The sequence below is a fragment of the Eschscholzia californica genome, unplaced genomic scaffold, assembly GCF_041429995.1.
Source record: "Eschscholzia californica isolate CP2 unplaced genomic scaffold, dmEscCali1.0.p SCAF_3, whole genome shotgun sequence".
In the NCBI taxonomy this organism is placed as follows: Eukaryota; Viridiplantae; Streptophyta; class Magnoliopsida; order Ranunculales; family Papaveraceae; genus Eschscholzia; species Eschscholzia californica.
In genome coordinates, this window is record NW_028238420.1 from 54056294 (window position 1) to 54070867 (window position 14574).

The 14574-nt window shown below is 37.2% G+C and overlaps 1 protein-coding gene across 3 annotated transcripts; it reads left to right on the top strand.

The window, feature by feature from the left end:
• Positions 1–8836: 8836 nt before the first annotated feature.
• Positions 8837–14574, top strand: LOC147551900 (putative serine/threonine-protein kinase WNK7). Of its 3 annotated transcripts, none has more exons than XM_086670056.1 (8): positions 8837–9490; positions 9728–9937; positions 10022–10059; positions 10154–10381; positions 10540–10760; positions 12141–12298; positions 12900–13335; positions 13427–14574. In XM_086670056.1, the coding sequence occupies exons 2-8, from the start codon at positions 9833–9835 to the stop codon at positions 14230–14232; spliced, it is 1992 nt and encodes a 663-aa protein (XP_086526182.1). In that variant the 5' UTR covers positions 8837–9490; positions 9728–9832; the 3' UTR covers positions 14233–14574. The 3 variants fall into 3 exon arrangements, with proteins under 3 accessions (XP_086526182.1, XP_086526183.1, XP_086526184.1); XM_086670057.1 differs by having other exon boundaries at positions 9200–9607; XM_086670058.1 differs by lacking the exon at positions 8837–9490 and adding an exon at positions 9624–9681.

The window sequence follows — 14574 nt, forward strand, 5'->3', positions numbered from 1 at the left end:
AATTGGGTCGGGGAGTTCGCGAATGAATTCTTTTTAACGCTAAAAAAATTGTGGGAACAAACCCCACGAGACAGTAATAAGAATTGCAATTATTTTGTAGGATTCCGACGAAATGGTAGCTACGGTTTCGTGGGACTCGTGTTTCGTGGGAAAACCGCATAAGGTTTTCAAAGGTTATCGTCTTTATGGTTGCTAGGGGTTCTAGGTTTCATGAACACACCCAGATCTGCCATGAATTAGCTTGGTTTTGTTTATTAGGGAAAGTTTAAAACCAAAATCTAACAAATGTGACGAAAAACATCTCAAATCTAAGTTTTATGTTGGAATGAAAATTATATTTCTCTTTCGGAAGATTCTTCAGCAATATTCTTTGATTTTTTTGGTCTTGTCATGATCAACAATTTCTCCGCAATTTCTCTTTCTACAAAATTAGTTGTTGGTGATGAAGAAGGAGGAGGCAATTTCAACAAAAAAAAAAAAAAAAAGAAGGAGGAGGTGTTGCCTATGGTTCATGGAAGAAGAAAAAGGGAAGGGCAGTAAAAAACTCTAAGGTTGTGTTTGATAGCATTTTGGGGAAAAGAAAAAAAATAGGGTAAATTTTACTCAGAGAAATTTTTTCTCTGGGAATAATTTTCTCCATAAATCTTTTCATATTTTCCACTGTTTGGTTCGGCAAGAGAAACGGTCTAAAATTATCTGAATTATCTGCAACGACCCAGACACAACCGATTCCTCTTCTGAAGATGAAGAAAGGAAATTGATATATGGTGTTAGAGTTTGATCTGGTACTTTTGAAATTGCAAAAGCAACATCAAAAGCTTATGAAAGAGCTTCAAAAAAAATTTTGTTAGAGAGGAAAAACATCAACTATCATGAGAAGAACAAGAACATCAATGATGGTAATTAAATGATGGATTCTTCTTCTCTCTCTCTATAGAAGAAAAGTATGGATGTCTTCCAAATCAGGAAGAAGACTGATAGAGAAAGAAGTATCATTAAAGTTTAAGACTTCATTGCCAATGTAATGATACAAGTTATCTTAGTCATGGACCTCATGGTATCATTAAAGGTTAATAACTGAAAATAAGTAAGAAAATTAGAGTTTTAAGATTTCATTAGAGAGAGAGGAATTGATCTTCATCACCTTTATCCTTTGCCATGAAGTATTTTCTCTCTCTAGGAGAAGAAAGTATTAGTAGATTTTTTTAGATGAAACTGCATAACTTGTGCTTCTTGGGTAGATTGATTCTGTATTCACTTGAATATTTTCATCAAAATCAAAAGCTTTATCTTTATCAATTCTCCCAATTCCAACTGTAAATTAAACTTCTGGGTACGTGAGGATTATCATAATGATGATTAATTGAATCGTATTAGTAGATGGGAATTCAGCATTGATATTGATCTTATTCTTTAATCCTCTTTGAGAAGCAGCTCTAATCATTTCTCTATAATCTCCAACACCTATATCACTCATTCTTGTTGATGATGAACTTTTAGTATTATAACTTTTGGGTAAATTTGGTAAGCAGGGTAGAAAAGTGTTCCAGCACAATCAAGTATTCAAGTTTACTATGCCCTCTTCACAAACTTATACACAAGAGTTTTAAGATTTCATTAGAGTGAGTGAATAATCTAGAGAGAGTGAATAATCTAGAGAGAGTTTACTATGCCCTCTTTACAAAATTATTAGCAGTAGTTTAAAATCACAATTAGATGTTGAAAAGAGTGAATAATCTAGAGTGATAATAACTGAAAATAAAGAAGAAAATTAGAGGTGAGAAGTGGTTTTTTTTTTTTGAATAAGTTGATTTAATTAATAAAAAGAAACGAAAGGATTACATTCGGGCAGAGACACTCGGCAACTGGGCCAAAAGCAAAAAAAAGAAAAAAAACAGGAAGGAGTCAAAACAAAAAAACGCACTCTAAAGCGACTTAACAAAAACATCCCACGACTCGACCATGCAGTTGAAAGAGAAAACTTTAGCCCACTTGTACAATCTACTCCAATGGTAAATAAGGTATTTAGCCGCGAAGAAGATGTATTCTGGCGATCGGGATTTATCTCTGAAAATTCCATCGTTTCTAGCACTCCAAATCGCCCAAATGATTGCTTTAGGGATAATGTTGATGATAGCCTTCTTGTGTTTACTGCCCTTAATTCCTTTCCAAGCGAGCATGAGATCACTAATGGACCCGGGGCTACACCATGCAATACCAATACTACTCGTGAAATTGTTCCACACGTCCCTCGTCTTATCACAATGGAGAAAAATGTGCTCGGCTGATTCTTCATCTTTCCCACAAAAGCCGCAACGATTAGGCGAAACAAAACCTCGCTTCCTCAAATTGTCCATGGTTGGAATCCTATCCCAGATCACAGCCCAAATAAACACACTCACCCTCATGGGTATATTCTTTCTCCAAACATCTCTAAAGACCGGATTGATCTCCACCTCCTGATTTGTCAATTGTAAAAACATCGCTCTAACTGATACGTCTACCTTAGTCGGATCCGGATTTGAAATCCAAATCCTAGCGTCCGGATCACTGGATAGGCAACACGGCTCCAATTCTTTTAAAAGACGATATGCCTCCTCCACCTCCCAATCATAAAGCCCTCTCCTAAAATCCATCCTCCAAACCTTAGAATTAATATCGAAGAACTCACTCACAGTCCCATCCTTCGATTCGGAGAGCACAAAAAGATTTGGGTAAGCTTCTTTGAGAGAGATATCCTTAACCCAAACATCCCCCCAAAAACTCGTATTCGTACCGTCCCCGACCTTGATTTTTGAAATTGATTTAAACTTGTGCCATCTTCTGAAAATCCCCCTCCAAACCGAGACCCCGTATGCTTTTTTAGGAGGTTTCGAAATCCACCCTAGATCCTCTTCCCCATATTTTTCCTTTATAATTTTCCTCCATAATAGATTCCTTTCCTTGCCGAACCTCCAAAGCCATTTAGATAAGAGAGCATCGTTCATCCTCCTCAAACTTTTGATACCCAAGCCCCCTTGATCGATCGGCCTACATAGAATCTCCCATGCCACCCAATGGGTTTTCTTGTTGTCCATCTCGCCATCCCAAAAGAAGTCCTTGAACTTTCTTTCCAACTCGTTGCACACCGAGGCTGGAACCGAGAAAAGAGATAAGAAATAAATAGGAAGAGCCGATAACACCGCTTTGATAAGAGTCAATTTCCCCCCTCTAGATAGGAGTCTTGCCTTCCATGGAGAGAGGCGTCTAGCCACCTTCTCCATAACTGGGTCCCATAAATGTTTGGATCTGTATGAGCAACCCAGAGGCAGACCCAAATAAGAGATAGGAAGAGATGCTTTAACACAACCAAAAATCGTGGCCAAGTCGTCTAAACCTTCCACCTTGCCAACTTCAATCACTTGGCTTTTTCCGAAGTTTACCTTAAGACCGGAGGCTGCTTCAAACCAAATGAGTGTATCTTTTAATTTGCGGATCTGGTTGATGTCTTCCTTAATAAAAAATAGGGTGTCGTCCGCAAATTGAAGATGAGTAATAGGCGTACCGTTATCTGACACCTTGAAGCCATCGAACCAATGAATCTGTTCTCCTCTTTTAACCATACAACTCAGAACTTCAGCCACGAGCAAAAAAAGAAGAGGCGATAGTGGGTCCCCTTGGCGAATCCCCCTGGAATTCATAAACACAGACGACGTAGTACCATTAATCAGAGCCGAGAAGGAAACTGACGAGATACAGTTAAAAATCCACGTTCTCCACTTGTAATCAAAACCCATCTTAGTCATGATATCGTATAAGAAATCCCAACTGATTTTGTCGTACGCTTTTTCCAAGTCCACCTTTACCATAATACCCGAAGACTTCGATTTCATCTTGGAGTCCAGCAGCTCGTTAGCAATTAAAACCCCGTCTAGAATTTGCCTATCACTAATAAAAGCCCCTTGATTAGGAGAAATAATGGAATCCAGAACCGACTTAAGACGGTTTGCCAATACCTTAGAGATGATCTTGTAAGGACCCCCCACTAAACTTATTGGTCTATAGTCGTTCAATGATTCTGTGATGTCCTTCTTGGGAATGAGCACAAGGAACGATTGGTTCAGTCTCCAATCCAAGCTCCCCGAGAACCAAAAGTCCGAGAGTACCTTCATAAAGTCACTTCCAATGATGTCCCAACATTTGACGTAAAATTTGATGGGGAACCCATCCGGCCCCGGAGCTTTATCTTTCGCCAAATCTTTGATTGCGAGAAGAACCTCCTCCTCCGTGAATACCCCCTCCAAAGACTCCGCTTGAAGATTCGAAATCGATGGCAAGTTTAGACTGCCCACTCCCGGCCTCCACATAGCTGGCTCCTTATAAATGTTAGCAAAGTGCTCGACCACCTGGCATTTGATCTGCTTGTCCTCCAAAATTAGCTCGTCGCCTACTCTCAAAGCCGCTATCCGATTCGATCTCTTTCTACAGTTAATGATTCCATGAAAAAATTTTGAATTCCTATCTCCTGCCTCCAGCCAATTTACTCTCGATTTTTGCCTCAAACTAATCTCCTGAAGGTGGAGAATTTTCTCCATCTCCACTCTCAAACTCTGTCTATGTATTAGATCTTCATCACTTAAATTCGTAGTTTCTTCCAACTTATCGAAACTATGTATCCCCTCTTGAAGCCGAGCCAAAGACTCCTTCTGTTTTTTGAACTTTTCTCTCGACCATTTCTTCGCCTTTTCTTTCACAATGTTCAATTTATTCCAAAAAGAAACATTCTTATCCATCTCCTCCCACCACATTTTAACCTGTGGAATGAACTCCCCATCCATCAACCATATATCTTCAAGCCTGAATGGAGGATTACCTGAGCTCTTGACATTAGATTTCAGTAGAATGGGAGCATGGTCCGACAAGGGCTTAGGCAAGATAATTTGAGATACTGTAGGGAACCGATCCTCCCATGCTTTGTTGATTAAGAATCTGTCCAAACGACTCATCACCGGACACGATTGATTGTTGGACCATGTGAAAGCCATCCCATTCCCCGGAAGGTCAATAAGCTCATTCCTCCCTACCCATTCATCGAATCTCTTCATCTTAGAAGTGATGGAATGTTTATTCCTTTTCTCAAAACCAAATCTAGTAACGTTAAAGTCCCCCCCAATACACCAAGGAAGATTCCAACGATAAAAAATTGAATCCAATTCCATCCAAAACGACTCCCTGAGAGAAGAAACACACGGGCCATAAACCGAAGTCGCCATCCATTCAAAACCATCAGAAACATTACATAACTTGAGGGAAATGGAAAAACTACCTAAGACCTTGGTGAGTACTAAATTAACTTTAACACTTCAACAGTTGGACAAAGTGGGTAGTACTAGTATTTTTTTTTCAATAGGTTAGAGAAAAAGTTTCTCTTATAAAAGCTGGGTAAAACATTCCCGTGTTTAGAAGAAAAAGTTGGGTAAAAAGGTCACGTGATAGGGCTTTGCTTTTTCTCCTAATTGTCAATCAAACGTAAGGAAAATTTATCTTTTAGGGTAAATTTTTCTCTTTTCCCTGGAAAAAGTGGCTATCAAACAGACCCTAATTTTTAGAGGCCACGAGTCAAACATATTGGAGTAATGTGCCCTTATAAAAATTATTTTCTATATAAGATTTTCCATTTGTCCACATAAAATTGTTTCCATATATTGACCACCAATTTTGTAGAGTGGGAAAATTAAATTTTTCTACCAAAGCACCCTTCTTCTCACGGCGTAGACAAAGGGTCGCATTCTCTTTTCTGGCTTTGTTTTTCCCCTCTTTCACTTTATCTCTCTCTTTCTCTCAGATTCTCTCTCTTTGGTGTCTCTCTCGTATCTCTCTTTCTCTCTCACGAATCTTTCACTCAGATATCTCAGTCAAACGCATCAATAATAAGTTTTATGTTTGTATATAATATGGAGATGAGTGTGGTCATTTGTCATTGTTGTAGTAGAGATATATTTTATGACTTGTTTTATGTTTGCCCGTTTTAGAGAGACACAAAGAGAAAATATCACTACTATTATGGATATATGTGGTCTTGGTTTGAAGAAATCAAAGAGAGATACAGAGAGAAAATATCTGAATGAGAAAGAGATCAGAAAGATGCTAAATCTGAGAGAGAGTGGGGAAAAATGATGTTTGTGGTAGTCGAAAGTGGTGGTTGGGGATGGTGATCGAAATTGGTGGATATAGATGGAGGAAGGAGGAACTGAAAAAAAAAACACTAAAGGTGGCTAGTATTTGGAGGAAACAAAATATTTTGTTTCCACTCAAAAGTTGGTACTTCGTAAATTTGTGTTTCACCAAAACATTGACAAAATAAATGAGTATCAACATTAGGATTCGGAAAAGAGTGTCTATAACTTCCTTTCTTGTTACTCGTGGGGCTCCCTTTTTCTTTAGAGTTAATTTCAGGTCATTATTAATAATACAATTTGTCAGTTACATTGGGTTAGAGTAAATGTTAAATCCTGACTAAAATTGTAAGTAGTTAACTGAAATAGGACTAAACAACAACGAAGTAGGAACCAAGGGTTAAAACAATGCTACAAGTTCGTGTGCGGTTGAATTGCAAGTACGACTGCAATGTTGTATCTTAACGTGTCGACTGATCCACAAATGTCCAACACATTGGTTATCAGTTGTCACAGGACATGATACGAGCGTCGTTAGATAGAATTTCTTTACCAGTTTGCTATGGGGAGATGAGACGACGGAAAATTCTCTCCCTCAGAACCAATGACCAGTCCTTGATGAGTTTTTGCTATAGCAGTGGTTGATGCTCAGTTTTCTTTATACGCTCCGCCTACATTTATTTTCACTTGTCATACCAGTAATGATAGGCATTCATCGATTTGCAAAAAAGTGTTAGAAGGAGATAAATCATAGAGATCAGTTCTTAACCTTAGTTTAGTTTTGTTCTTCTCCCAATGGTGATGGGATCGATTGTAGTTTGTTAGATATCACAGATGATTCATAACCGAATATTACTATCGATTTAAGATTGGAAAGATAATTAGTATTCCTTATGTATTTTCTGAATTAAAACTTTGAAATCGATCCACTTTTTTATTCGAAAAAATCAAAATGTCTTTGATTTGTAATCACATAACGGATAAAAGGCAAATTCTGTTTTGACCCCCATTTTGGGACTAACTATGTGTTTTGACCTCTATAAGTGTCTGGCAGTTCGTTTTGACAGCCAAAATATTTTTTTCCATAAGTGTTATCATTTTAATTTTTTTAATTTTTAAACTATACCACCTCGCCCCTTTTTCTATCCTCCATATCATCAACTGTTCCACCTCATCTCTTCTTCTTCATGCACGCTGGTCGACAATCATCTTCGAGGGACAACTATAAAAAAGAAAATTCTTCTTCTCCAATCACCACCGCCACATGTTTCTTTTTCTCATTTTCTCCCTCCATCTATAGGTCCCCAGATTAGAACCACAAAATCCATGGAAATTGTAGGTAATTTTTTTTTGTATCTCTCTCTAGCTTTTTTTTTCTCTCTAAAAAACCTCTAATTTGTTCGTACGTCATCCTCATATCCAATTTATCCCCCTACACTTTCCTCTTTGACTCAATGTCATTGATTCGTATCCAACGCGCTGTAATATTTCCCCTGCCACTCTCCTCCGACCTTATTTTCCTAACAATTTCTCTCTTTTCTTTTGGTAGTGGTTGTGGTACATGATAACATCTTTTTTTTTATCGAGGACTATAACGATCATCATCGTTAAAGTTTTCTTTTCTAGTATTTTTCTCAATGTAATCCGATCTTCTAGTTTTAGTAGAAGCAAGATTTTGGATATTTTGATAAGATTTTTGGTTTGATTCCAATCGTGGTTTCTTCTTGGCAGAGATTGCCTTCCCCTTCTTAGAGCTTTACCTTTTTCTCATCCATTTTGTTTTATAAAATTTGTGTATATCTTGAGAAATCAAGAGCATAATTTTAATTGGGAGTTTATAGGCAATGGTGCTAAAGGCAATCTCTTTTATAACATATTTTAGTTAGAAGCAATGCAAGCAAAAGAAGGTAATGTCCATTTGATTTTGACCTAACGACACAAATTGGCGTCGTCACGTTAATGTTAACCAACCCTCATTCTCCAACAAAAGGTTGTTGGTCGGTGATTCCTTCTTTTTCTCTCCCTCTTTTTACTTTGTCAGAAAAAGGGAGCTCCCCCCTTTACTGGCGATCTTTGTTGATTTATGGAGTCACCTAATGTTTTAAGCAAAATCTCAGGTGTCTAAATATCTAAGATTAGGTTGCCCAAAACTGAAGATGAACTAAAAGTTAGCCGGTGATTTTTTCTTATCTCCCTTCTTCCCTCTCTCTCTTTTTACTTTGACGAAAAGGGAGCTACCCCTTTATTGGCGTCCTGGCTTTATTGGGTTATGAAAACACCTAATGTTCAGAATCTCTGATGTCTAAACATCTAACACTAGGTTGCCCAGATCTCATGCCAAAATTAAAGATGACATAGGAGTGAGAGAATTACCTTAATTTACTTTTTTCCTCCAACCGATTTGACTGTTTTTCTCCCACAGATATAGAGTTCAACTTGTGCAGCTCCTCTACTTGAGACAACCGAGCAACCAATTCGATCTTCTACCTTTTGAGTTACCTACAACCTACGTGAGCAATGAAAATGAGAACACCTTATCTTTTGACTAGATTAATCGCTTGATTATATTTTCTGTCTTCTACCAGTGTAGCTAGAAAGCCAGAACTTCTGAGAATTTTTCACACATACTCTCGTTCGAATGAAACCCTTTTATATAGAATTCTAAAGTCAGAGTCCTATTCGAAATAAAATTCAATAATAACCATTACACAAAAAAGATGAGAAGTCTTTTTTTTTTTTTTTTATTAGGATTCCCATATGCGAGTTATATAGGATTACCCTTTTGTGGTCGGCCAGGGAATCCCATCCAAATGGGATTGACATGACTGGCTAAGCCATTAGTCATAGAGGTCCGACCCATTGCGGTCAATTTTTGTTTGGCGGAGGCATTGTGGTTAACCTAAGTGGTACTTTCTTATTTTCCCTTCGACAATGCCTGCCGTTTTCCAAGACCTGGTACAACCGGTACGTGCTGTCCGAGTTTCTCGGCTAAAACCAAACCCCAAAAGAGCAAGTTTTCCGTCTCTTGTTTTCTGTAGATAGGTATAAATAGTAGGTCGTTGCGATGTTGCCATTCTTTCGTCCCCTCCAGATTGTTTTCGAGAGAACGAATTCTTCTAGAGAGAGAGAGAAAGAGGGAATTTTATAGAGAGAGAGAAGACTACTGCTTCGCTGTAAGGCGCTGAAGAAGGTAACAACAGTTAACAAACACCTGTTCTAGCTCTCCACCATTCGAGCCGGTTACTTAGGGTTAGGGTTTTCGCTTTCGTCTCAATTCTGCCAATTTCAATTCCGAACGTCCTCTTCAAGAAACAAACACAAGTTTTTTTTTACAGGTAAAACCCTAATTCGTCTTTTTTCCTTTAATCTTCTTTTTCTCTTTCAATTATGTTCTCTATTTTGTGTTTTTGTGAATTTTGAAATTAGGGTTTTTTTAGGCGATTAACTTTTAGGTATTCATTTTTGTTCTCTATTTGGTGTTTTTGTGAATTTTGAAATTAGGGTTTTTTATGCGATTAACTTTTGGGTATTCGTTTTTCCTTTCCTTTACTTTTTTCTTTTTCTCTTTTTAGGTGGTAGAAGATTAGAAAATCGAACAGATTGAGTATTGGAGCTGCGATATCTCGTTCGAGCGTTTATAGCTCGTCGAGTTTTCGCACTTTGTTTTTCTCTTCAAGATGGATTTTTCCGGTGGAACAGAATCAATTGAAAATTCTTCAGATCATCCAGAACCTCCTGATCCTGATGTGCTTGAAATTGATCCAACATCTCGATATATTAAGGTAAATCTTGTACCCACAGTTCAATTGTTTATTTTGTTTGTTCAGATCTCCTCTTTTACTTGATTATCTGATTGTTGTTTGTAGTATAAAGAGATTCTTGGTCGAGGCGCTTTTAAAACAGTGTATGTAATTTTATTTTACTTTTCTGAATTTTTGTATGTGGAGATTTTGTGTTTTGTTATGGATTCTAATAGTTATAATGGTTTTTTTAAATAGATATAAGGCATTTGATGAAGTTGATGGAATTGAAGTAGCTTGGAATCAAGTTAGGATTGATGAAGTTTTACGATGTCCACAAGACTTGGAAAGGCTCTACTCTGAAGTGCATCTCTTGAAATATTTGAAACATAATAACATAATGAAGTTCTACAGCTCGTGGATTGATTATCAGAAGAAGACTGTTAATATCATTACTGAACTGTTCACCTCTGGTAGTTTGAGACAGTAAGTTCAACGTTTTAATTTTCGTGATTTTTCGTCAGTGTTCTTTAACTTTATTTTATCTTCCTTGTTTTTCTTGTTCCTTTTCACTTATTGTTACTTGAAATTTTTTATTTTGGTCGGTTTGGTTGGTGCTAAATGGGTTTGGTTTCTTCATTAAGGTATCGTATAAAACACAAGAAGGTGGACTTGAAGGCTGTGAAGGGATGGGCAAGGCAGATATTAATGGGGTTGGACTATCTTCACTGTCATGATCCACCAATTATACATAGGGACTTGAAGTGTGATAACATCTTTATCAATGGTAACCATGGGGAAGTCAAAATTGGGGATCTGGGCTTAGCAACTGTCATGGAACAAGCTAGTGCACAAAGTGTACTTGGTATGATTATGTTCCCTTGCTATCTAAATCTGTCAACTTTTAGTTTGGAGATGGCTAATCTTAAGCATAACCCGGAAGCTTATTAGAACAGGTCTGAGAAATAAGTCGTACCTACATGCCACCACACACATTACATGTTTTAACACTATATTGCGTTGTCACTACTCACTAGGTAACTGGTGTTAACTTATGCAGAAATAGGGCCTTATTGTTCGAAGTGTATTAGTGTTGGTTATTTCCCAATAGTAGAGAATCATGTTCAGTACCTTCAGGTTATGACTTAGAGTTTGTTTCTAGGAAAGGACTTAATAAGCAGATAGCACATTAGCCAGCTACAAGGCACTGTGGTCTAAGATATCACATCCCTCAAGGAGGTACGGTTTTAAAGTAAGCATTATCAACAGGTTCACCTTGTACTGGAATCTGTTGTCTAACCTAGATTTTAGCCTGATGGAGTTTCGATAGTCACTAATTACGTAAACACGGAATGGTTTAGTCGAGTACCCACCTATTTACCATGAAGAATGCACCTTGAATTGCATTAAGCCGTACTCCTTGCTCTTACAGCTATAAAATTTTACTTTTTAGTTGACGTCTAAAGCTTTTGACCTTCTGGATTCTAAAAATGGAAAATTGCCTTCTTTAATCTTTAGATTTCTCTATTCTAGGACTTGTAGGAAAAAGAAAATAGAAAGAAGAAAAAATTGGAATTATTGGTTTGTTATTCTCTTGTAAAAAATAATTTATCTGCCTTGCGATTATACAATGTTATCTTAATTTTGAAAAATTAATGAAAAGATAATAAATCAGTTTTCATGTACATGCAGTTTTTTGTATTCAACATATGGTCTTTACATAACACATTTTTATGCTTGTATCTGGACAAACAGCTTTACTATTTTGTTTTGGTGACTATGCCATGCAACTAGTGTGACTCAGGCATATTGCATGCTGATATGCCAAGAACTGGTACTTGAAAGTGGAATCATGAGTCTAGTTTTAATTTGTATTAATATATGTAAGAATGTGTATATAGATAAGAATCTATCAGCAAATTTAGAAGAAAAAAACTGTAAAGAAAAGTAGATATTAGGAGACTGAACAGAAAAATTGAAGGTTGATACGAAGGAAATAGTAGGTACCGATAATATTGAAGAAGTATTAGTATTAGATAAGAAGGTACCCCAAGAAAATAGGCAATTATAAGCTGATAGTTGAGCAAATTTGGTTCTTGTTGCACCCGGACCTCTGATAAGTCCACTTTAAATCACTCACATTAGCAAAGTAGGTGTTCAGTGTAAGCTTTCTATTGATTATATAGTTCCGAGTTTTCCATCCAATTATGTGCAGCAATTGATCTGTGAATCCATTAATTTTTAGGTACCCCCGAGTTTATGGCACCTGAGCTATACAATGAAGATTACAATGAGATGGCTGATATATACTCTTTTGGCATGTGCTTGCTGGAGCTGGTGACATCTGAATATCCTTATAGCGAGTGTACAAACACTCTTCAGATATACAAGAAAGTCTCAAATGTAAGTCTTTCAAAGAACTTACTATTTACTAATTACTCTATTAGCTCTATTTTGCGGTTATTTTGTGAAAGGGTAACGGAAAAGTGCCATGTGATGGGTTTAAGTCTCAATTTTTTTGTCTTTTCGAGTTCTATCACAGGCTTATATTGGCCCTTAATTCTAACAATTAAGGTCCTTAACTCACGTTGTTAGTAACCTAAACCTTAAACTTCTGAAATTACAGAAGGCTCTAGCACTAATAATTTGTTTCCTGTTAAATTTGCCAACTATCCAAACAGAATCTTTACATTGCAATAAGTTTCACTCCACAATTATTACATAACAGTAAATATCAGACTTACCAAAATTTCCATCTATTTATCAGTGTAAGGGTCATCTGTAAGTCCAAAAGTTGAAGGTTTGGGTCACTAAGGCTAACTGCCTGTAGTTTATGTTTAACTGAAAGTGTAGTTAGTGTTGCCTTGATATTAAAAAGAATAAGAAGTCGTGAGTAAACTTCACCTGGTGCTCTTCCATGATCTGTTCGTAAAATAACCCTTTTCTCTGCTTCATATTTTCCTTTTATGTAATTCGGCAGTTTCTTATCTAAATGTTTTTACAGGGAATAATGCCGAAAGCCCTCTCTAAGGTTAAGGATCCTGCAACGAAAGAGTTTATAGAGAGATGTTTAGGCCCAGTAGCTCAAAGATTGCCAGCAAAGGAACTCTTGAACGACTCCTTCCTTCAAGTGGATGACTACGCAGGGCCATGTCCTGTGCAGGTTCCTGGTGTTGTTACTCCCAAAATAGGATCTTACAAGGACCACCAGTGTGTGATTTCTGATGACTCATCTAGAAGGCAGATTTCCTCCATGGATGTTGATGCAACGGTTGAAACTGAACCTCCCACTCTCACTTTTATTCATAATTCTTTTGCTGGTCGGTCACATCTCGCTTCCCTGGAGGTCCAAAGGGCGAGAAAAGGGAATCAGTTCTGGGTAAGCGGCGAAAGAATTGATGAGAACTCTGTCTTGCTGGTTATAAGTATTGCGGTTCCTGGTACCTTCCCTTTCTATTGCTCTTTTATGTTCAATGCCTTGTTTTCCTCCCAAAACAGATTGTTTTTATTATTAGATCTACCTATTTGCAGGTTGTATAAGAAGACATATAAAATTCGATTTTTACCTCGACAGTGATACAGCACTATCAGTTGCGAGTGAAATGGTTGAAGCATTGGAAGTAACTGATCAGAATGTCATGTTCTTCATTGCTGAGTTGATTGATTTGTCTGTTATGAATTTGATACCAAATTGGAAACCCTGTGTTCATGTTACTCCACCAGTAATTCATCATGTGATTCAAAGGCCAGAACATGAAAATGGAGAAGGCTCTCTTGGATCTTATAGTAACGCTTTTGAAGCGCTTAATGTTTCAGGTTCGCCTCCTTGTGTTGAATCTAGTTCTGTTGATGAAACATTTAAGTCAATTCATGAAGCTTCAGACCTTGTAAAGCTGGATGAGGACATGAACCATATTGATTATGGTTTGAAAAATACAATTGTTGGAGAAGATCGAGGTTCTGAGATGTCTTTTGTCTCAGGAACTACTGCTGAAGGTAATTGCATTAACTATATCACAAATGCATGCGAATGTTGTGATATAGGATCGACGGAGTGTAACGAAGAATTCCTACCTGTAGTTGAGACTGGCTCAGGAGACGGAGTCAACATGAGTGATGGGTCTTCAGTAGTTTGGGCTGGTCAAAGTGAAGAAGATGACAATGGTGATGATGACGATAACAACGGTTACAATCAAGATGAAGATGAAGAGTTGAGTATGGAGTTGCAGATGATTGAATTACAGTACCAACAAGCTATTGAGGAAATCAACAAGAAGAAGCAGGAAGCTATCAACACTGTGAAGAAAAGATTGTCACAGAAGAAGATAGTTTATTAGTCTTTTGCTTATCTTCTTGTCTAATTTCCAGCCAGTTATGGAAGGCTTGCTCTTTGTTTTCTTCAAGTATTTACACGCTTCTTATATCTCTGTTAATATTTCTTGAAGAGTTCTTCAAAACCCTATTTCTTTCTCTCTCTCTTTCTCTCTCTGTGTCTCTCTACTTTCCTCTGAACAGAGTTGGAGAAGTTGGGAAATTTAAAAACGAGAGTACATATAGCAAAAATGTTGCTATTGTTACATATACTGATGGCTGATTTAACTTGAGAAGTGAGAATCAGTTTATTTTTCTTGTACTCTGATTTAATTTTCTTATATAATATGGATGCATTTGTTTGCTTA